This window comes from Pseudocercospora fijiensis, assembly GCF_000340215.1.
Source record: "Pseudocercospora fijiensis CIRAD86 unplaced genomic scaffold MYCFIscaffold_4, whole genome shotgun sequence".
In the NCBI taxonomy this organism is placed as follows: Eukaryota; Fungi; Ascomycota; class Dothideomycetes; order Mycosphaerellales; family Mycosphaerellaceae; genus Pseudocercospora; species Pseudocercospora fijiensis.
Window position 1 is genome coordinate 2,491,223 of NW_006921535.1, and position 22,368 is coordinate 2,513,590.

General features: G+C 50.6%; 5 protein-coding genes across 5 annotated transcripts; 2 read left to right on the top strand and 3 right to left on the bottom strand.

Moving 5' to 3' along the window:
* Positions 1 to 29: 29 nt before the first annotated feature.
* On the bottom strand, positions 30 to 857 carry MYCFIDRAFT_80634 (uncharacterized protein; the record flags this gene model as incomplete). The annotated part of the gene is made up of 1 exon (XM_007927818.1): positions 30 to 857. One exon carries the CDS (start codon positions 855 to 857, stop codon positions 30 to 32), a length of 828 nt encoding a protein of 275 aa, XP_007926009.1.
* Positions 858 to 5,677: 4,820 nt separating this feature from the next.
* Positions 5,678 to 6,574, bottom strand: MYCFIDRAFT_36209 (uncharacterized protein; the record flags this gene model as incomplete). Its single annotated transcript, XM_007927552.1, has 1 exon — positions 5,678 to 6,574. The coding sequence occupies one exon, from the start codon at positions 6,572 to 6,574 to the stop codon at positions 5,678 to 5,680; it is 897 nt and encodes a 298-aa protein (XP_007925743.1).
* Positions 6,575 to 10,434: 3,860 nt separating this feature from the next.
* On the top strand, positions 10,435 to 12,076 carry MYCFIDRAFT_188228 (oxysterol bindin protein; the record flags this gene model as incomplete). The annotated part of the gene is made up of 5 exons (XM_007928213.1): positions 10,435 to 10,482; positions 10,537 to 10,565; positions 10,628 to 10,994; positions 11,269 to 11,392; positions 11,442 to 12,076. The coding sequence occupies 5 exons, from the start codon at positions 10,435 to 10,437 to the stop codon at positions 12,074 to 12,076; spliced, it is 1,203 nt and encodes a 400-aa protein (XP_007926404.1).
* Positions 12,077 to 13,915: 1,839 nt separating this feature from the next.
* Positions 13,916 to 19,155, top strand: MYCFIDRAFT_36349 (uncharacterized protein; the record flags this gene model as incomplete). The annotated part of the gene is made up of 3 exons (XM_007927560.1): positions 13,916 to 17,956; positions 18,164 to 18,585; positions 18,651 to 19,155. 3 exons carry the CDS (start codon positions 13,916 to 13,918, stop codon positions 19,153 to 19,155), a joined length of 4,968 nt encoding a protein of 1,655 aa, XP_007925751.1.
* A 245-nt stretch (positions 19,156 to 19,400) lies between these two features.
* MYCFIDRAFT_51537 (uncharacterized protein) lies at positions 19,401 to 20,517 on the bottom strand. Its single transcript, XM_007927666.1, has 6 exons — positions 20,487 to 20,517; positions 20,285 to 20,418; positions 20,142 to 20,222; positions 20,046 to 20,071; positions 19,684 to 19,990; positions 19,401 to 19,631 (listed from the first exon to the last, which is right to left on the bottom strand). The coding sequence occupies exons 1-6, from the start codon at positions 20,500 to 20,502 to the stop codon at positions 19,569 to 19,571; spliced, it is 627 nt and encodes a 208-aa protein (XP_007925857.1). The 5' UTR covers positions 20,503 to 20,517; the 3' UTR covers positions 19,401 to 19,568.
* Between the last annotated feature and the right edge of the window lie 1,851 nt (positions 20,518 to 22,368).

The window sequence follows — 22,368 nt, forward strand, 5'->3', positions numbered from 1 at the left end:
TTCATCTCCGGGAAGTCGACACCAGACTTTCACTTGCCAGCAAGTTGTACTTCGAAAGCTAATGCCTTGCCGACAAGATTGATGGTGTTATTGGCGGTGAGAAAGTTCGAAGGAAGGGCATAGATCTCGGTGGCTTCCCGTAGCTCTCCGAGGATCACCAGCGCCAACAAGGAGTCCATTCCCATATCCTCCAGATCTTTGTCTTGATCAACTTGGTGCTCGGCCAACTCAATCTCCCGAACGACAATGCTTCGCATAAGTGCTGTATATTTCGCGACCATTTCATCTGGCACAGCCGGCGGTGAAGCATGCCTCGTTGGTGCCAATGATGTGGCCTCGGTGTCTGAAAGGTCCATGCTATCATCAGAATCGGAGTCGTTCCAGATTTGGCTCAGAGGAGTTACAGCACTGCTGTCCATGGCAGTGAAGTATCTCTTCAGTTCTCCTATGGTGGGATACTCGGTGAACAGATCTGAACTGATGTTGTACAATTCAAGTTCCTCTCGCATTTGACCTAAGATGTCGAAGGCTGAGTACAGATCAATGCCTAGATCTTCCTCCAACCGGTAATTGTCGAGCAAGGTGGGTTTTGCCAGGCCGGTCTCGCGCGCGAGTAGATTCAGGACTCTATCGGCAGTGCTGCTTTTGCCAGGCAGGGAGAGATTGCTGCAGCTGTAGTTGGCATGCTGCATGACGATGTCGGTGTTTCCATGGTCGGGAAGGATTCTTGGAGTCTGGCCGCCTGGTTTCGCAGGTCTGGGTGCTGGCTCCTGTACCTGCTCGTCATCCTCGGAGTCGAAGCCAAGTGCATCCTCGCCCCACGACATTGGCTCATCATCGGCGGCGGCCATGCTCATCGTCGCCAGTCGAGAGAAGCTGCTTTCCAGAAGCGCTGGCAATGAATGATGGAGAATTGTATGCGACAAATGCGTGTGTCTTTCTCCTGAGAACCATTTCGTTGCGGCTGAAGGATCTGGAGCTGACGATGCCATTAATAGAACGGGCAGAACGATGGAGATCTTGAGTGGCACACTGCTGACCCTCAGCCAGCCAGCGCAGTGAAGCTACCAAGCGCCCTCCATTCACTGTGATGGCAGGACATGGGATAGATTTTAATAATGGACTGGAGTTTCGAGAAGGGGAGCATAGGGGGACGAGAGGACGCATTGTCCATGTTTGCCAAGACTTCACGCGTCACGTTACTCACGTAGAATATTCTCAAGTGCACAGTCCAAATCTCGCACACGTACTGTATGTGCTCGACCGTCCTCGGCGTTTGTTCGACCACAAAGCCCTCATCCATCGCACCCCGATGCTTTACGACCAGCAATCCATCCTGCACCGTTGTCCGGTCTTGCGTCGCTAGAAAGAGCTGTGTCGCACGAGGGAGAGCAGTCTACCGACGCATGAGAATGCGTCTGGCACTCAACAGTCGTCGCTTTGGCGTCACGACATTGTACATGCGGGCGGCATGGGACAAGCATGGATGATGGCGACGCGTGCTATTCTATGCATGCCAACACTGGGGCGAAGTTCTGACAAGGAGCAATCTTCGGCGGGGATTCAGCAAAGCAAGGCTACCGATATCCAGTACCCATCACCTCCTCATCAAATTGTTCAGCTTGCGTATCTCGGTCCATCGCGACATAGCACCTAGCTCCAGAAGATTTACACGTCTGAGCTTTCCCGAAGGATTTCCAATGACAACAGCTTTCCATTCTGGATCGCCAAAGCTGGGGTCCCAATCTTGAGGGCCTCTCAGAGTGCCCACGGTGTAGCTCGGAATGACTTGAATCTCTTTCCACCGCCACAAGATGATGAGGAGGAGAATCGTCACGGCCAGTAAGATCGCAGCAAAGATGGTGATGGCCGTCTGTGCGCCATATCTGTTCGTGACCCTGCCTGCAACCACAGTGGCACCGGCTGCGAAGAAGAACCCGAGAGACTGTGAGGCGAACTAACCAGCGCAGACTCGTGGAAAGGACGAGTAGTTAGTCCTTCGCATCCTTGTGCTCGTCGACATCGATTGTACGCGATGTCGAGTATTGACTCCAGGCTGCAGGTCGCAAGTGTCGAACGTCTCCATGATCAGTCCAACGCACTCGGCAATGCCGAGATCCGTGAGAAAGCCGCAGAAGCCAGCCATGATGACTGCAGCACTCCAGTGAAGTGAACGTCCACGAGCAGCCATGCAATACCCTAGTCCGGCAAATGGCAGCAGCAGCGAGAATACGAGACGTCGCAACATGTGCGAGCTCCAAGTGACTCGCTTCTGGATGGTCATGCTGTCTGTCCGTGCTGGTACCACGCGAGACCTGCTGAGCCAAGAAGCCTTTGCGAGAGGCATTGCCAAGCCAGCTCCGACAGGGACAGCGAGAGCAGCCAGTCCGACCGAGTACGACGGCCATTTGTAATCACGGGACAGCAGTGCTCCAAGAAGCTGGTAATGTTAGCAGATGATGCTTGCACTTGATTCGTTCACTCACCAAGATAATTAACGTCAGTTGAGCTTGCATCCATGCCAGGTACAAGGTCATCACGAAGAAACCTGCTTGGAGAACCATACGCTTGACGAGAACCATACCGGCCCACACTTCCTCATACCACCACTTCGGACCCTCATCGAAGACGTGAAGTTTGACTTCACCTCTCGCGACACGGTGCTTGATCTTTTCCTGTTCATCAAAGAAGTGATGGAAAGATCTCCGATGCGGCGATCTTCGAGTTTCTGGCGAGATGACGTTCACCAGCAGGAAGAATGCGAGAAGCATGATGGTGATCCAGAACCCCCAACTTGGATCCAGACCTGAAATGACCGAAGCACCAAGACAGAAACCGATGGAAAGAGAGCTGCTGAAACAAAAGGTCCAAATGCCGAGCCACACTCCAATGCCGCCGCCATGACGTCGCACGTCGTCGTACGCGACGAGCTCTTGATGTGGTCGATCTGACATGAGAGACGCTCCCTATATGTCCCATAGAGTTGGCAGGAAATTGACGTTGGCGAAACCGAGAGCAAGTCCAGTCAAAGCTCGAGGCAGGAGCAAGCCGATGCGGTATAACATGCCTGGACTCCGAGGACTGCCGACTACCATCGCTTGCGGCAGCTGCAAAGGCAGCATCAAGGCGAAAGCGACGAGAATGTAAGGCCGACGGCCGTGGAGGAGAGGAAGCGGCCAGAATATCAGTGTGGTAAGGCCCAGTCCTGCGAAGAGCCTTTGCACGAATCAGAAATGCCAAGGCCCTTGATAATAGATGACTCACAGCATATTGCCAAAGATGACCCAATGCGATTCATCTGCGAGCTGGTACTGGATACGAGGGACTTCGCCTGCCTATGATGTATTAACGTGTATTCCAAAGCCACTCCAGAAGGATGCCCCTTACATAGATACCAGCTATGAGGCCAACAAAGATTGTGTTGAGGCAAGCGATCCAAGATGCGAGCCTCTTGCGACCAAGTTTCCAATCGCGAGCGATGGGCTGCCGTTTGTGGTACTTCCCAAGATGGAAGCCGTCCCCATCCTTCACGGAGATGTGATTTGTGCGCGGATGTCTCAAGCTGATGCACTTGCTATGAGAGCCATGTCAGCAGAGTCACGACAGGATTGTCTTCGTGTTGGTACCTCGCGTCGGAGTCTGTCCGGGCGAGGCCGTTGTTGTCTTGGTTGCGAGGCAATTCCAGTAGCTTCGAGTATTGCCGGTGGTGTCCAAATGGTCGGCCGTGCTCAATATGTTGGTGTACTTTATAAGACCTGACACCAGATCCAGGGTCGAAGGAGCGCAATGCTCCGGTGTCGATTGCTTTCTTTCTTCGCAGACGTCTATCTGGTCTTCTACTTCCAGCGCTAGAACCACTGATCCCGTTGTGTTTGCCTAGCCGGAGGCCATGCGAATGATGCACTCGCTCGTGCTTGTCTCGCAGAGAACATCGGCGTCTGTGCGCGCTGGGTGGCAGAGCTGGCAAGTTTTTCTGTGAATAAGCTATACTGTGGCGGACACCAGGTTGCGTCGCTACGGATTGTCCGTGATCATGATAAAAGCTTGCAGCGGCGCCGTACGGGTTTGGCACCCGGGACCGCTGAGACCTTTTCTTACCCGGCTTTTGAGGTGTGTATGCAAAGTCTTTCACGATGGACTCCACAGATGATGGCTGGTACAGCTGAGGCGGAGTGGGGGACATCGAGTCATCGGAGGGAGGACCTCGTCGAGACTCTGGGCTTGACAATCGCAGAGGATCGGTAGCAATAGCCGCCTGTGGTATGCTGACAGCTCGGGCAGCATGGTTTATTACGGTTGCTAAAGCCTCTGTCCTTCCTGGCGATGGCCCGATGCTGTTATTTCGCACTCGCAGGTCGCTGCTTCGAGAAGACGAGCTTGTGGAAGGTAGCAAATGTGGTGGCAAGGAATGTAATGTGTGCTTCTTGGCCGGGCGAGGCTGCGAAGAATGCTGCACATCATCTTTCCTGGCAAGAGACAGAACGCCCTCGAAGAGCGCAGTCTCGCATGACTTGCACCCGTGTGTTTTATTCGAATCGATAGTGGAGATGGTCTGGTGTCGGTAAGGATTGATATTGGGCTTCAAGGTCCTTGTGCCTCTTGGTCTCGTCTCAGCTTTAGTAGCTGTGTTGTCGGACTCATTGGACAAGACACCAGGGCCATCCTGCTGCGACTTCCTGGCGATTTGGGGACCATAGTCCTGGTGAGCTTGAGATCTGGCGACGTCGGCAACGAGTCGCTCGTACGATGCCGGATCTCTCTGGGGACGAGGAATCGGCATTGGCCCACTGTCGCTTGGCGTGGTCGTGCTATACTCCGAGGAGGCATAGGAGAACATCGGCGAATCGGAGTCGGACATGTGCTGCTTTCTCTTTCCCAATGCAATCTCTCGGACTCCTGGCGGCCTTTGTGATGTTTGAGAGTGTGACTTCGGCTGCGGCCTGACAATTTTGCTGTTGACCAGCGTAGGCTCTGACCCAATTGGACGGATCGATGGATCGTCGCTTAAAGACCTGCATGAAAAGGTTCTCTCCACGTGGATGTCGTTCATAGTGTCAGGCTCAGGCACTCGCTGGAGCAAACGAGGCTCGCTGCCAAGGCTTTCCTTCCCAGGCATCGCGTTTGCCGACCGCGCCTCCAGCCATGGCAATTTTTTGCGCGCTTTCACGGTAGAATGACCTGTATCTGTAACGGTGCCGTGCGTGGGATGATTGGGTTCTGTCCTTTTCGTCGCAATCCCATCTACGCCTCGGTCTTTTGACCTTAGGATGGTACCGCTGTTCTTGTTGAATTCCGTGCCGTTTGTCGCTATTCGCTGGGACGCATCGACCCTCGAAGGGTGCATCGTAGAAGACTTTTCAAACAGGGTGTTCAGGAATATGGTCGCAGCTACTGGGCAGTAGAGAGGTGTATATATGCAGGACGCCAGGTCGGGTGAGAGTACGAATGTCAGGTGAGTCGGTAGAGAAACGCCGGGCGTCGAATCGGTAGGTGCTGGATTGTCGAGGTTGCGAAGGCTACGCTAGAAAGTCATGAAGAGAGATGGCGAAAATATATGCAGTTACATACTTATCTGACTTGACTGCTTGCTTGTCTTGATTGCATCAAAGTGCACTTGCCGCGAGGGTGAGTGACAACTTCCCTCATTCCACGCAGAGCACCTCAGCATGCTTTCGCCTTACTCGTCCAACCTAACTTTTCCAGCGCTGACATCCGGGTAAACGTCGAATCGACGTTGTGTGTAGATGGGTATGCCTTTGCGTGACTCCTCAATCGCATTGCCATCGAGATCGGCGTAGACGATGTCCTCATTCTCGTCCAGCTCGGATTGGATGGATGCATTCGGGTTCACCACCATTGAATGACCCCAAGCATTGTAGTCGGCACTCATATCGCGAGCAGGACTGCAGACGCCAACATAGATCTGGTTGTCCATTGCGCGAGCGCGTGCTTGCAGCTCCCAGTGCATAGCGCCTGTGGTCAAATTGAACGCTCCGGGATATAACAAGAGGAAGCAGTCTTTTCGTGCGGCTATCATGGCAAGCTCAGGGAAGCGAATATCATAGCATATAGCGACCGCGATCTTGCCATATTCTGGCAGATGGATGATTGTGACCTTATTTCCGGGCGACAAGACGTCGCTTTCGCGGAATGTGATCTTGCCCGGGATATCAATGTCAAAGAGATGCACTTTGCGATGAGTGCCAATCAGATTGCCACTCGGATCGAACGTCAAGGACGTGTTATAGTACTTCTTGGTCTCCTCCCAGTATTCGGGGATGGAACCACCGACAAGATATGCTTTTGCTTCTTTGGCAAGCTCAGAGAGAGCATGGAAGGACGGCGATTGCTCTTGGGATGGCGGCGAGGGTAGAAGGGTCTCGGCGTATTTCGGGAAGTACTTGGTGCCGTACGGTGAGTTGAAGCATTCGGGGAGAACGACTAGATTGGCACCTTTCGATGCAGCCTCCAGCACTTTCGATCTCGCTCGCGCCAGGTTGGCCGACTTATCAGCACCAGTCGCTAGCTGGACCAATGCTAGCTTGAGTGGCTTCTTGAGAAGCTGCTTCGCCATATCGTCGTTGTCCTGGCCTGGCCTGGCAATTTTGAGTGCGAGAGTCAAAGCGCAATGCTTGTCATCCAAACATTCAACTTGAAGCTCAAGCTCAGCAACGCCAAGACAGACATGTCGCCGGCGCCGGCGGGATCCCGATAGAATAGGCGAACACGCTATCCGGGGTTGCGTCAGCCCACTTCACCCCTCGCCTGCGCTCGGGGATTTAAACTATACGTAAAATCGCACTTTCTTAGTAGGCTACACGTAAAACTCGACGACAGCAATGTTATAGAGTATATATAATAGGAGACTAAACATAAGTAGAATAAGAGATAAGAAACAGTAGATTTCCGGCACATTAGTAACTAAATTGCGACCGTAGGACCTCAATCCGGCCTCTTAGCAAACCTCGAGTCTACTATATAATCGATTACTTTATATGTCGGCCTATATATCTATTATATAACTGCTATCTCTTCTTATTAAGTAAATAACTAACTACTATAACTACTATCTACCTCTTCTAGCTTAATAGGGTTGTTCTTGCTGCTAGCGACCGCGCCTTTATAACGGCTAGATTTCTTCGGAACGTTATAGAAATAGCGCTTGCTTTATACAGACTCGTAGCGGCGACGAGGAGGTACTAGATAGGGCTAGATTATAGTATAGACGGTATCTTTATCGAGTAGCGCCTTATCTTATTGTAGCTAGTCTAGTCGAGTGTTAGGTTCTTACGCGAATAGGCTATTTAACTGTCGCCTCGGCTTAACGGTCTATACTGCAATATCGCCTTCGTTATAGTCGCAGGTACGACTCGGTAATAGTAGTGTTCTCGATAGACTCTAGCTATAGGTAACCGTACCGCTATTAGAAGTATCGGTGCGGCGCCTATAGTCGCTAAGAATAGTCGTATATAGATCGCCGGTCTTCTTTAGTATATTATTGTTACTGCTATTGTTGCTATTAGCAGTAAGAAGCGCTAGGTTAAAGACACGCTGTAGCGGCTTGTCGATAGACTAAAGGTTAACGTCTATCTACTTAGTCTTGCTATTATTATTAAATACAATATAGAAGGCCTCGCTATACTTAAGCCGATACAATCGTGCCTTATCGATAGCATTCTACACCTCTTAGAGTATCTTCTAGCGGTCGCTGTTAGCTAGGTCTTTATCTTATTACGTAACTTATAAGCGTAGTTTATTCGCCTCGATAGTACCTACCCTTATAAGCCGATTAGGCTGCTCCTTCTATCGCTTCTTTACGCGCTTAACGATGCTTGTAGACTAGTATTTACGCTTATATTCTTTACCCTTGTAGATAGCCGCATCTACTAACAATTAATAGGCTAATTCTATATCCTTCGTAGGCGAGGAGGAAAACGGGTTAAATATATAGTCGATACCGGGGGGGGTTGGCTTTAGATAGGAGCGTCTAAAGTCCTTACGGACTTATATAGCCTTGCGAGACGCCTTAATCGCGCGAGGGCTAGTCGTAGTATTAAGAAGCCATTCCGGCAATTCGGGCGTAGGTATACGGATTAGTAAAGGCGGCGACGATAGCAAACCTTAAGCAATCGTATTCTCGAGGTCCCCTAAGTAATAGCGATTGTTAGCGCGATACTAGCCTTCTAGGTCGACGATAGTAGGCTTAGTAGAACGTCTTTACTTAACCGACGCGAGGTGTTCCTATTAAGCGGCCTCTGCTATTACTAGGGATTCTTCGTATTAGGTCTCTTTCTAGCGCAATTCGTCCTCGATTGATTACTAGTTCCAATTATAGTCTGTTGCACTATACTAATCTCGAATATATCGATAAGGGACCTCTCTATTAGTTAGGAATATGCTAGTCTTGCGGAATGCCGCCCTTATATTAAACCTAGTAAATGTCTTGCCTCGAATAGATGCTAGCGCCTCTATAAACTCAGGTATTCCAAATTTACTAATACTACGGTATATAGCTTCTAATACCGCCTATCTATGCCTTAGTTTATACACTTAGAATAAGACAACGTCTAAAGGCTATATAAAGTGTAAAGTGTGTAGTTGTAGGCCCTACAGTTAGATCTTATAGCGCTTTATAAAGGCAGCAAATTCCTAGAAGCAGTAGGAGCCGTAATTGTCGCATAATAACACCCTCTATTCGTTTAGGTCCTTAGGTCTCGTCTTCCGTTTAAACTAGCGAATGTAGTATATAGCAGTGTCGTCTGTTATATAACCGGACTCGTTAATAGTAATTAAGAAGTTGTCTTTGCCTAACAACGAGGTTAGCAACTAACGTTAGTTTAGACTCGGTCTCAGAAATGCTAGTAGTATACGTAACTTACCCTCCTTCGGCACCTATCGTTCTTAGACTATAATACCTTTAATAACTAACTAATAGTTAATTACCTCGCCGTATGCGCTAATAGTCTTAACGACAGTAATATGCGTACGGTTACTATTATACTCGGTCTATACGCGCCGCCTTATGTCTATTATAACGACATACTCGTTGCTACTAATTCCAACTCGAAAGCTAGTTTCGTCGAAGTTCTATAGGTTCTACGCCTTTACCTTTAGTCGTAATAATATCGCCTCGAAGCGGTTAAACTAGGCTCTTATCGTAGAAGGGTTATACGCTTCCTTCCGCTATACCTCGATAGGCTTAGACTTAACCTTGCTAAGTTTATAGCGCCTAAGAAACCGGTCCGCCTAGTCTATACTAAATAGTGTAATTGTATCTCTCGATATACCTTCCGGTAATACGCTCGCTAGTATGTCTATCGCTACAACCGCGATTAACGCTACTAGCAAGAATATCCCTATTCGGTCTCTTTCTCGATAATAATCCGCTAGCGCTAATTCCTAGGACTAGTCTAGCTTAGTATTAGTTACAAGGCGCGACATTAGCGATCTACGGCCTCTTAAGCGCTAGTAAACACGGCTGTATAGGTAGCTTGCCTTCTTAGCCTTATAGAGTGCGCGAATACTGACCTTCTTAGCCGATTTAGCCTCTATTACGCGGTACCTCGAAACGATACGATTTACTACCCTCTCCGCCCTCTCTATCTTAGTTAACCGCTTAGCGCGTACCCTCTTTACACTTTCGCCCTTTTTACGCCTTATACCGAGTTTTCTATACTCTTCGTATACTAGAGAGAAAGAACACGAGAAATACGCGCCTTAGAATGAGGTGGACGCGCCTGCTAAGGATTATATAAGAAAACAGCGGTAGTAAGGTCTATAGCTACTACACACTCGGATAAGGCTATATATATAATATTTGGACTCGCGGTTCCTTACTGCACCTACCTAGATATCCGAATGGGACTGGAATGTACGATTATATCGAGATTTACGTGTAGCCTACTAAGAAAGTGCGATTTTACGTATAGTTTGAATCCCCGCGACCGCGGGGTGAAGTGTGACTGACGAAACCCCGGATATATATTCTACCTCCTTGCTTGCGGCGGACTACCCTCCGACCACCAGCATAAGTCATGTCATGTCGACCTTTCGTCAATAATTTGGAACAATGTTTACTTGTGATCCACGGGCTATTTTGGCGGATGAGAAACATCATCTGGAAGACTCGCCGGGCACCACGGCTCCTCTCAACAGAAACCCGCACAAGCAGTATTGTGACACGATTGTCAACAAATCTCTTGCCCGACCGATTACATGTATTTGGCGTACAGCAATCGCCGAGCAATAGAATATCGATGACGTAGCAATTTGACCGTTTCCAAGCTCGCCACGCGCACAGCCATACGCGCAGTCGCGTCACGTCACGGCCGATACTCGTAGGCTTCACTTCACACGCCGTATATACTTGAGTCGTTCCCGAAGCGCGGGCAAGAGAAATTTCTCAACGAAGCACACCATAATCTTATCCACAGCATGGCAGAAAGCGGAGAGCAGCAGAGTAGCCTGAAGCAATTTCTTGCAGTAAGACAAGGCAAAGTCCTGCTGATCTAGTCCATGTGAACTAATGTCAAACAGTCAATTGCTACCATCCAGGGAGATTTAAGGTACACGATCATCGGAAACGTACGAGACTTACAGTACATCTCTGTCCTGACTACAAGTGTAGCAATATTACAGCACCGCCATTTGTGTTGGCAGACAAGTCTACAACCGAGTTCCCACGCTATTGGATAGAGCAACCCGAACTGTTCTGTGCGCCGGCCCACGAACAAGAGCCAGCGAAGAGAATATTGGCTGTGCTGAAGTGGTTCTTGTCAAGCCTCAAGAGCCAGCAGTATGCTGGTCGAGATCCTAGTGATGGGGTCAAGAAGCCCTTGAACGCCTTCCTGGGCGAAGTCTTCGTGGGTGAATGCGGCCCCGAAGATGACGCAACGCATCTCATTGCAGAACAAGTCAGCCATCACCCTCCGGTCACCGCCTGTTACCTGTGGAACGAGAAGCACGGCGTACGAGCAGAGGGATATACCCGACAGGTGAGTCGATTCAAGCCCGTCCATTTCTCCTTTCTCTTCCGAGCCGTGGAGTATTACCCGTGCTAGGGTAAGGCTGTGGTATGGATGTTCACCGAAGCTAGAAGTGAAGAAGATCAGCATTGTTGTATGGGGGGTGGACCGCCACCGACACGTGGGCCTAAGCTACACACTACATTCCGGCGTTGAGGAAAGCATTGGTGCCCGATGCTGTCTGATTGCTAGGATGGATTGCACTTTGGTGATGGTGGTATGTATGCTAATAACAGTGGGTTAGGAAATCACATTCAGTGGGTCCGTCAACATTCAGCAGATAGGCCATGCGATTCTACATCTCGATGAGTTTAACGAAGACTATCTGATTCCATTGCCAGACGTCAAGGTCAAGGGTATCGTCACTGGTGGGTACGCTATGGTCGTTGGATGGAAGCGCAAGCTAACGTTTGGCAGGATCTCCTTATCCAGAGCTGCAGGGGTCCCACAGTCTCATTTCCTCTTCTGGCTACATCGCTGAGGTCGACTTCAGCGGCAAAGGCATGCTTGGTCTCAGCGGAGAGAAGAACCACGTGAAAGCGTCAGTGTATGGCACAGGTGACAAGAAACACAAGGATGCGCTTTTCACCGCGGAAGGCAGTTGGTCGAGAGGCTTCGATATCCAAGATCGCTCTGGCCGAGTGATTGATAGCTATGATGTCGCTGCTGCCAAGGCGAGCGACTTTCGCGTCTTGCCAGAACAGGAACAAGACCCCTGGGAGTCCCGAAAGGCCTGGCGTAGGGTCATCGAATCAATCCACAAGGGAGATATGCACAGCGTGGCCAATCATAAGAGCGAGCTGGAGAATGCTCAGCGTGAGCTGAGAACGCGCCCCGAGACGGCCGAAGAGTCGTGGCAATGTCTCTTTTTCAGCAGAGAAAGCAGGCATCCGGTTGCCGAGAAACTCCTGTCGGAGGTGGATCAGAGGGTCGATTCGAAGAGCACGTGTGGCGTGTGGCGATTCAACGCAGAAGCCGCTGGCCGTGTGCAAAGGCCGTGGAGAGGCGATTTGACGCCGTTCGGCCCGCGAAGGGCAGCAAGCACAGAATGAAGTTGGGATAGAGGCTCGTGTGCGCGGGTGAAGCTTCAAGTGCTGCGCAAGGCTCAAGCGAACTACTTACGTCGAGGCACCGTAGATATGTAGCGTCAAACACCTTGTCGATAGTGCTGGGTATGTCCCCACCATATACCTCGAATCGAAGCGCGGGAAGCGGTGTGGCTGCTCTTCGGATGCGGTGTCGACGGCAATTATTATCTCTCGTTGCGGACGGTATGTGACGTCTCTTCCCTCCCCTTTTTCTTTCTCGTCTGTGTAAGATGGACATGGTCTGGTGTCGTGACTTGTTGCATTCAAGGTTCAACCCATGCAGCCCTATGCTATCCTGGTCAAGCTTCTGGGATCCTGCCAGCGCACGTGGTGTAACGAGGCGAGGAGATTTCCCCTTCAAGATAGATCAATCGTCCTCCGCTTCATCATCATCACCATCACCCGCCTCTCCCCACCGAGTCGGCCGGTACAGGTGCGACTCCAGCGCTCCCCATGCAAACCATGCGAACCGCGGGGATAGCGCAGTATGGGGAAACACTTTCGCTGAGAGGTCTGATTGAACGCCATCTAATGATCTTTGGTATGTATGAAGCAATACCACCGCCAGATATAGGCTCACTTGGCTTCCAGACTTGTCCCCCTCCCGGTCCGCCAAGCTTTCGCGTTTGATCTTGACAATTGCTGTGCCCGTCGACTAGAATATGTTACACGACTGCGGATTCAGAAGCCGGGAGCGAGACCCAGGCGCATTGTGGCCGCCTGGTTCGCATCATCTGCTTCTGACAGGTTTTGATTGTGACGCAAAGCGGCTTCCTACAGCTGCCCGCGGCCTCAACCCGCTCGGTTTCAACACGTAGCATTCCACCGTGCCTTTCCTTCGCTTCTCATGCGCCACGTTACTCGGTGTGGAATTCCCCATCGATGCGAGCACGGCTGGGCACATTGCACCCCTTTCGAGACCATCCCCGAGCCCGGAGACTGGCCATGTCGACGTCATTTCATGTTGAGCACATGAACCTGTGCAAGACATAGCATCACCGTTGAAAGGCATCACAACAACTGGCATTTGCAATTGCAGCACACTACTGGGCTTGGCCGAATATATACCGTTCGGGGCGCATATGAAAGATTGTATCAAGGCTGTCGGGTCCACTTCTGGCCCGGGGTGCCTGCTCACATGCCGCTGACTGGTGCATCTACTGCACCGTCTGCCACAGTCCGGCCCGTAAGCCACCATCTTCACTCATCCCCGTAGGCGCCTGCCTGCATTGCGTTAAGGCCATACGGCTGCCTGCCTGAAGTGGAACTCATATCCTCCATCAGTCGAAATGCACCTTGCAGTGGACACTCATGTAGATCTGAAAGATGAGTCTAATGAATCAGGACTTCGCTTGTGACAAGCAGCAGCATGATACACAAGGAGAACTTGGCGCCGCGAGGCACACACGACGCGAACACTGACAGAAGAAACATCGTGGGCAAATGCCTAGCGATCTGTCATGCTCCAGTTGTGTTCTTATAGTTGCAATGGCCCACCAGCCGACATCGTCACCCCTGATACAGCGACCAGTTTGTTGAATTGCCTATCGTTCGACGCTCTTCAATCACTCGAGTCACTACACGCCTTGACCTGGTTCTCCCACGGTGGGTCTTCGGTCTGCTACCGAGGTGACTAGGTCCGGAGCACGTTGTCTTCGATCGATTGATTGATTGATTGTCCTTCGTTTCTTACGGGCAATTGCCGACTCTCTTTCATACTCTTTTGATCTGGAGCCGTTCTCACCCACGCGGCTTTCTCCCCAGTCCTTCCTTTGGTACGTTTTGACCACATTCGTTGATACGATGGCGACGTTCTTCAGTCAGTCGTCCATTGTCAAAGCCGAAGAGGTGGAAGAGGCTCGTCGATATTTGGAACATGCTTCTCGAGAACCACAGAATCGCATCGACATATTAGAAGCCATTCCGCGACCTTCACAACCATCGTTTGCACCATTAGCGACCCTCTCAGCCCTTCTCGAGACTATTCCGGGCCCATGGCCAGTACTTCATCTTCAGCGGACACATAATGAGCTCTGGAAGCTTCTCCCCGAAGATGCAAAGGCCGGACATGCGTCGCCGGATGGACAGAAGTTGATTGACCACGTCTTGGGACAATGCAAGTCGTCCTATTCATCACTCCTCGACCTTTACCACCCTTCATCTAGAACATCTGCAATCATCGATCCGGAAAGCAGCCGGTCAGCGAGCCATGACGAGCTCGCCAGAACTATCAGCAACTTCACACTTCCAATCTCGTCTAGCTCCGACCGTTCGAAGCCTGTCGTAGCCATATCCCTTCCTAACGGTCCTTTACTTGCCATGACGGTGCTGGCCACCGCCACATACTACACAGCAGCACCTGTAGCACACGGGAGTGGCGTCGGTGCTGAGCAATTCAAAGCAGATGTCCTGCAGTCGAAGAGTGATGCGGTAATTGCGTCTGCAGCCGATGTTCAGAGGCTTGGTCTCCGAGAATCCTGGCTCGAAGAAGCTGGCATCACGGTACTCCTTGTCGATCTCACAAGCGACATGAGGCTTTCAGTTACAGATCTTGACGAACGGCCGGTGAATAAGTCAAACGACATCGTTCGTCGAAACACAGCCGACGATACTGGCATCATGCTGTTCACAAGCGGAACAAGTGGCACCAGGAAGCTTGTTCCTCTAAGCATTCATTCCATGGTTTGTGGTGTTGCAATGGTGGAGAAGTCCTGGGGCCTGGAGCCATCTATGCGGTGTCTCAACCAAATGCCGCTGAATCATGTGGGAGGCCTCATCCGCAACCTGTTTGCTCCGGTGTTCTCTGGAGGCTCAGTGATCTGCTGCAGCGCTTTTGATGCAAACCTGTTTTGGGATTGTGTCGAAGACTTTGCTCCAACTTGGTATTATGCCTCGCCAAGTATGCACCAAGTCATTCTTGAAGCAGGATCAGATCGACCCGAGAGTGTTGAAAAGAGCCGGATTCAACTCATTTGCAACGCAGCAGGCGGCCTCCTGCCCAGCCTGGCCTTGAAACTCCGTGACACATTCTCAACTCAGACGATCCAATGTACAGTACTCCCTAGCTACGGCATGACGGAATGTATGCCTATTTCGACTCCGCCTTTGGACTACAAGCTTGACAAGACTGGAACTTCGGGAATCAGCGTTGGACCAGAAATCTGCATTCTCAACGGCCGCGATGAGCGAGAGAGGACAGGAGAAGTCGGCCGCATTTGCGTTCGCGGAGCTCCTGTCTTCGACGGCTATCTGAAGGCAGATAACGTCATTGACAAGTCCTGCTTCAATGCGCATGGATGGTTTGATACAGGCGATATGGGCTACCTCGATGACGAAGGATTCTTGTACATCACAGGCCGCTCGAAAGAGGTCATCAACCGCGGTGGTGAACTTATCAGCCCCTTCGAGGTGGAAGAAGCAATCATTGCTGCTGCCAACAAGCCCGGCTCTCCAATCTATGGTCGAGTGAGCAAAGCCCTCGCATTTTCCGTTACTCACAATGTCCTGCAAGAAGTTGTCGGACTTGCTGTCGCAACGCCTGATGGAGCTCCTCGTCCGTGCCTTCGTACCATTCAGGAAGCCGTCAAATCGGAGCTGAGCCAAGTGAAGCTGCCTGTCGCTGTTGTCTACATGCAAGGTGGAGTCCCAACAAACAATAACAAGGTCCTTCGTATCAAGCTCGCCGATCGTCTGAGGCTTCCAGAAGTCTCTGATAGCACACCTACTGCCGAACGACATTTCGAAGCAGCATGTCCACCACCGAACACAGCTCTCAGCGTTCCAATTGGCAGCAAGCCTCTTGTCGTCTCTCATGAGACCTTGCAGTCTGCGTGCGAGACTGTGGTCCCACGGGCTTTCGACTTCTGGATCAAGGATTCCTACTTCTACCCAGAACTCGTGCTTGCTCCAAAGAGTGGTAAGGAGACTGGTGTGATCAACAAGCAGTCCCTTCTGGAGGATATAGCTGGGCGTGTTCATGGCTACAATATCCCGGTCAAGATCCATCAGCTTGAAGAACCATTCGTTCGCGATGATTTTGGAGACATCGATGTGGATGTCGTGAACGCAACGATTACCAAGCCGAAACCCTCTGTTAAAATTGCAGCGCCAGTAGAGGGCTCCGAGACTACAGAAGCGACGATCAGCCGTGTATTTGCTCGGGTTCTCTCACTTCCAGTGGAAGAAGTCAACTCGTCCTCTGACTTTTTTGAACTTGGTGGCGATTCCATGGGCGCCGGTCGGCTACTCAATGCCCTTCGGAAAGAGTATCCGGTCCGACTACCGATCAGTGTACTCTTCACGAATCCAAAGGTCCACCAGCTGGCTCAAGTCATCGAGGAGAAGCTACCAAATACTTCTCCAGAGAGCAAAACCGGTAACGCCGAGCCCGCTCTCCCACCTCTACTGCCTGGCTTGGAGAAGACCTGCAGCTCCTCCAATCCAGCTCTCCTGCTTCTACAACTCGTCCCAATTGTCCTCATGTACCCAATGAGACGAGCGTTGACATGGACAGTGTTCATCTACATGCTTCGGGATACTCAGGACTGGCCCACAAACGAAACCGTGCCTGGTCGCCTCTTCGACCTTGTCATCTCCATCAGCGTCGGTGGAATCGTCACTCGGATCATTAGTCCTTGTCTTGCTATCATCTTCAAGTGGCTGGTCGTGGGCCGCTACAAGCAAGGCTTGTACCCAATGTGGGGATCCTATCACACGAGGTGGTGGATAGTGCAGAAAGCAACAGCCACGTGTGGCATGGGTGTTTTCGCTCTCTTCAACGGCTCCCGAGTGCTGTATCATAGGCTTTTGGGCGCCAAGATTGGACGGAATGTCACCATTCAAAAGGGAGTCACGATTGGAGAGTGGGATCTGCTGACGATCGAAGACAACGTTGTCCTCGAACGCAGCATTGTCCGGCCTTTTGCCGCGGAACGCAACACTACGATGTATCTCGGACGCATCCACATTGGCGCAAATGCTTCAGTTGGCCTTGCCTCTGTAGTCGCGGCCGGCACTACGGTCCCTGCAAACGCCTGTATAGGACCAAACTCCTCGAGCTGGGAGACCGATGGCGTTGACGAGGCCAACCGAGATCTCGCGTCAAACAAGATCCCGCCTGCTCACTGGGCTCTCGAATATCTGGTCGGCCTCCCTCTTGCCTTCATGGTCAAGTTCGTCGGCGCGGTGCCCTGGTTGGCCTCTCTCACCGCACTCGTCATGCACGAGCCAAGCGTTGCTCCAGACATGTTCCGACAAGTCATCATCTGGTTTGCATCTCCCGGACGTGTGTCGTTCCACTATCTTGCCCTGGCTGCCAACGTCGCTCTCGGACCGTTCTTCTTCTTCTTCGCCTTCCTCGTGATCAAGAAGCTTTTCGACTGCACTGGGGGCAAGATTCAGCCTGGGCGCGCCGACAACCGCAGCCAATGGACCAAGTTCAGAATGCAGTGGATGAGGACCGTCATGCCTGCTCCGCAATTCCACAAGCTCACCGAGCTCTTCGGCACTCACTATGATAGTACCTCGGTCTTTGCCAGAGCACTTGGCTCAAGAGTTGGCAAGCGTGTCTATTGGCCAGGAACTGGGCCTTCGATCCAGGACTTCGATCTTCTCGAGATTGGCGATGATGTTGTCTTCGGCTCGCGCTCTCATCTCGTCACATCTGACGGCACAGGCAGCGACTACGTCCGCATCAAATCTGGAGCGATGATTGCTGATCGCGTTGTCCTTCTTCCTGGAGTCGAGGTTGGCGACCATACCGTAATGGGCAGTGGTGCTCTGACCAAGCGCAACAATCGATATGCCGACGGTACAACCTGGGTTGGAGCCAAGAACGGCGAGGCGGTCTGCCTTTCTGTCGACTCGCCCTCCCAATCGCCAGATTCGCTGCAACTCCATGAGAAATCTTCCCGACTTGCCAACATGGCCTCGCTCAATTCCACAAGCACCACACTTGCCAAGGGCTTTGATTCCGAGAGCTCTAGCCTGAGCGGCATCGAAAAGGTCAACAGCAAAGAGGACTGGCGATCAGACTATGGTTACATTGACAAGGTAAAAACTTCGAGTTCCCGCACCGTCGATCGTGAGAGTACCGGTTCGACACAAGGCGAAGATGGCGAATCTTCTCCTTTCGGACGTGCCTTCTACCAGGGCAAAGCGAACTATCGCGTATGGAGCCAATTCGAGATCTTCACCTATTCCACAATCATCGCTGTGGCCAATGGCGTGTTCTGGAATATCGGATCCGTCTCTGCTGTTCAGATCGTGGCGTACCTCTTCAAGCACCACAACATAGTTGTGAGAGTCTTCTTGGCACACAATGTGTGGTGGCGACCGATTGCAGTCTACACCCTCTTCCTGACGCTTATCGTCGGCATCATGGCATTGCAGAGCATTGCAGTCATAGCATTCATCATCGCCGCCAAGTGGATCCTCATGGGTCGTCGACAGCCTGGCAATTATGATTGGGACAAGTAAGTCTAAGGCGTCCACTCACTTGTGTCACGCCTCGTAGGATCATTGCTAACCGGATGAATAGATCTCCCTACTGCCAACGCTGGCAACTATTCCTGAAGCTCGAGACTTTCCGACGCCACTGCTATGGCGGCCATGGCATCCTCGGCCTCCTCACCGGCACCAAATGGATTTCGCTTTACTTCACAGCCCTCGGCGCCAAGATCGGCAAAGACTGTGCCCTTTTCGCCGGTGGCCTGCCGTCACTCATGTTCACGGAACCCGATCTTCTCACTCTTGGCGATAGAGTCTGCGTCGACGATGCCTCTCTCGTAGGCCATATCAACACTCGCGGAAAATTCGACCTCAACCCCCTCTCTGTGGGCTCACGGTCAGTCCTACGGAGTGGCTCCCGACTACTCTCCGGCGCCAAGATGGAAGAAGACACTTGCCTCCTCGAACACACTCTCGTCATGGCCGGCGATGTCGTTGATGCTGGTAGCACTAGCCAAGGCTGGCCGGCGGAGGACTTCACTGCCAACCGCATTCCAACCATGGAGCAAGCTCAGTACTGGAAAGTCAAGGCTTGAAGTTTTTTTTTTTCGTTCTTTGCTGAGCGTTCAATGATGATTTCTTTTTTTCGATTCTGGGTATTTGGCATGGCGTTCGGACTTTGGCATTTGGCGTTGCTATTTGAGATACCCAGAATCTAGGGGCGTGATAGATAGAGACACCCACACCCTTACTGTCCTTATGGAAGCATTTACTATAATATATAATTAGCACAGATTTTTCATTGTGCGTGGATGAGATTTGAATAGAGATAGAGAGGTCTAGTACCCAGCCAAGCGAAGCTCGTTTAGCTCATGTAGAGTTCTGTATATGAGGATAGTCTTAAGTTTAATCGGGCAGATTGTTATCAACTTGAATCGTTGGCTCATATCTATTCTTCTATAACTTCTATACCGGCGACGGGAATTCTAGTGTCTCAAACATAACCTTATCACCTCTGGGGCTTGAGCCCATCTCGAAGTAAAGCGACAAGCTCATCAAGTCTGCTAATCGCCTGGAGGAGAGGTCAGTAACACAGTACCCCTCGAGCAATCTCGCACGCTTACCACATCAGTGCGAGAATCAGTCTCGAGCTCCTCCTTGCCCTCGCTGCGCAATAACACAGTCAATGCACCAGCATCACGTCCCGCAGCCATATCATCGACAGAATCGCCGACCATAACCAAAGGGAGCAGTCTCTCCTCTGGTGGTGTTTCCGGCACCTTCGAATTGTCCACCAAGCCCCAGGCATGAGCGATATGCAGTATTCCAGCAGGCGAAGGCTTCGGAGGCCTGAAATCTCTCGTCACAACCGGAGAAAAAGGCTTCAAATGACTCGGGATATGATTCTTTAGAAGATGATCGACCGGCGTGCTAGCAAATCTGTCAGCAAAAGACACCATCCAGCATGATCCAAGCAAGAACACACTCGAAATTCCTCGTACAAATCCCTTTCTTCACCAAAAGAAAGAAAAAAGAAATTCAGCAAAAGCCTCCAAATCCACTCTTCCACACAACAACTCACAAGGATCCCAAACCGATCCAACTCCTCCATCAAAACCACAAGTCCCGCCTGAGGAACCTGCTTCTCCATCGCTCTAGACTCCTAAAACCCATCAGCAAAAAGTGCCATCCACTCCCTAACTCTCACATCTCAACCTCACTCACAATCTCCCGCACCCTCCCAAAAGCCTCCCTCTGCTCCCTCTCCGGCAAAGAATGAATGTGATCCAAAATATCGATTTCCGTGTCGATTCGCAGTGCTTCTCGCATTTCTCCAAACATGTGGTTCTGTGGTTCGCCTTTTTCCCGAAGGGAATTAGATTCGATTCATGTGCGTGGTGGTATGAAGTTTGGGGGAGAGACTTGCATAATGTGCCGTCCATGTCGAAGACTATGCCTTTGAGATGGAGGAGCGAGGGAGATGGGGAGGGAGACCCGAGTGGGGCGAAGTGGTGGCGTTTGGAAGGCATTTTGAGGGGACTATTCTAGCTTGCAAAAGGGCCCGGACTGATTTTAGCTGGGTTCAGCCTAACCTACCTCTACCTCCCACCCACCACCCAACGCGACTATTATATGTTTATGTACGCGTTTTTTGCATAGAATGCAGCATAATACTATCCCTAAGACTCAGTCTAATAGTAGAGACAGTATTACTATAGAAACTAGTAATTTTCTAAGCAGTCTACCTATATTGTCTTCTTAGCTACCTAAACCGCCCCTATTTACGCAACTACGCGATTTTCGGGCCTAATCCCTATAGTAACAACAAGATACACAGTATCTACCTAGTACTCTTCCGTTTAATAAGCAGGTATACTAGCAAGAGCTATATAGTCTACGAGCTACTAAGGCATTTAATAACCTAGAAATATAAGACAACGGAGTGCGATTTAGTTAGTAGCTTAGGTCTTTATACAATACTAACACTAATAACGACGACAACGAGGACAACGACAAGGAGAATAGACTACTAGGTAAAGAGTCTAGTAAAGAAGATATAACGATATATATACGCTCGAAAGGAGCGGCGGAAACAGTACCTACTAATCTAGAGAAGACTTCTTAGATACCTCCTCCTCCTACTATCGAGAAGCAACCTATTCGTAGGGCTATAGTTCCGCCGAGACCGTTAGATATACTAAAGTCTACACTAAAAGCCGTGCTTCGTAGAACTAGTATACCCGTTAAGAGGGGTTAGCGCAGTATGCGACAGAGTATTAAGAAAGAGCTAGTTTCGGGGGTGTTAGCTGCGGGCGCGAAGCTAGCTTCTACGCGTAAGCGCAAAGCGATAGAGGGCAAAACACTACGAAACAAGGCATATAGAACATTATCTAAACAGCAGAATAATAGCGCCGACCTATCTAATTGTTAGGGCCAAAGAGGCTACACGTGATTAGCATGTGACTAGGCCGAGTAAAGCTAGGGTCTTAATACCTCAGGTAGAGCTTGGCGCTTAGCGTTAGGCTAACTCTCCTACCTTCCTCCCTCTCCTCCTAGATCCTTATCGAATACTATACTAATTCACCACCACCCTATCTACCTGCTAACATAACCCTTCTTATATAGTATTCGATCTACCCTTTAAGGGCAGCAGCTAGATAGTCCTTATTTCAAGCTTTTAGCGGTATAGCTACGAACAAGACTAATCTAACTATATTACGCCCGAAAAACGGGACCTATACGTACTATTCTATCGAAACAACCGTACTAATCATTAAGCAAGGCCTTCTATACGGCCCATTACACTGAGTCAAGTATACTAAGCCGATATCTACTAACTCCGCTATATCCGCATCTTAGGGGCCTATAATACATTATTAGTGTTACCCCTTACAATAGCCGGCTTATTACGAAGCAACAACAACCGTACTACCGCTAGCAGCGCTAGCAATAACAACGCTAGTAGCACAGTTCCCGCTAAAGTGCCTACTAAAGTGCCTCCTACTAAAGAGCCTGCCGGAGAGCCTATTAAAGAAGAACCTATAATTCTAGGTAACGACCTAGAATTGCCTATCGACGACATTCTTAACAATATTATTAACCGTCGATATAGCTAACTAGCCTTTAGCCCCTAGCTAGTAGCGAGACTTCAAGAAGCTACCTAAAACAGGCTTACTGCCTTGCGTTAAGAACAATAGCTAAAGGATAATCTCCTCGAGATTCGCCGCCTATAGGAAGCCCTAACAACTACTGCTAGACTAGAACCAACAGTAGGACCTTCCTCGCTACCTGTCTAGAAGAAGGATACC

Bases quoted from the DNA above. Each gene is read 5' to 3' on its own strand.
- MYCFIDRAFT_51537 (XM_007927666.1), bottom strand. The intron at 19,991-20,045 runs GTGTGTTCTTGC...CAGATTTGCTAG, and splicing joins ATTTGTACGAGGAATTTCGA to CACGCCGGTCGATCATCTTC. The intron at 19,632-19,683 runs GTAAGCGTGCGA...CCTCTCCTCCAG, and splicing joins CTGATTCTCGCACTGATGTG to GCGATTAGCAGACTTGATGA.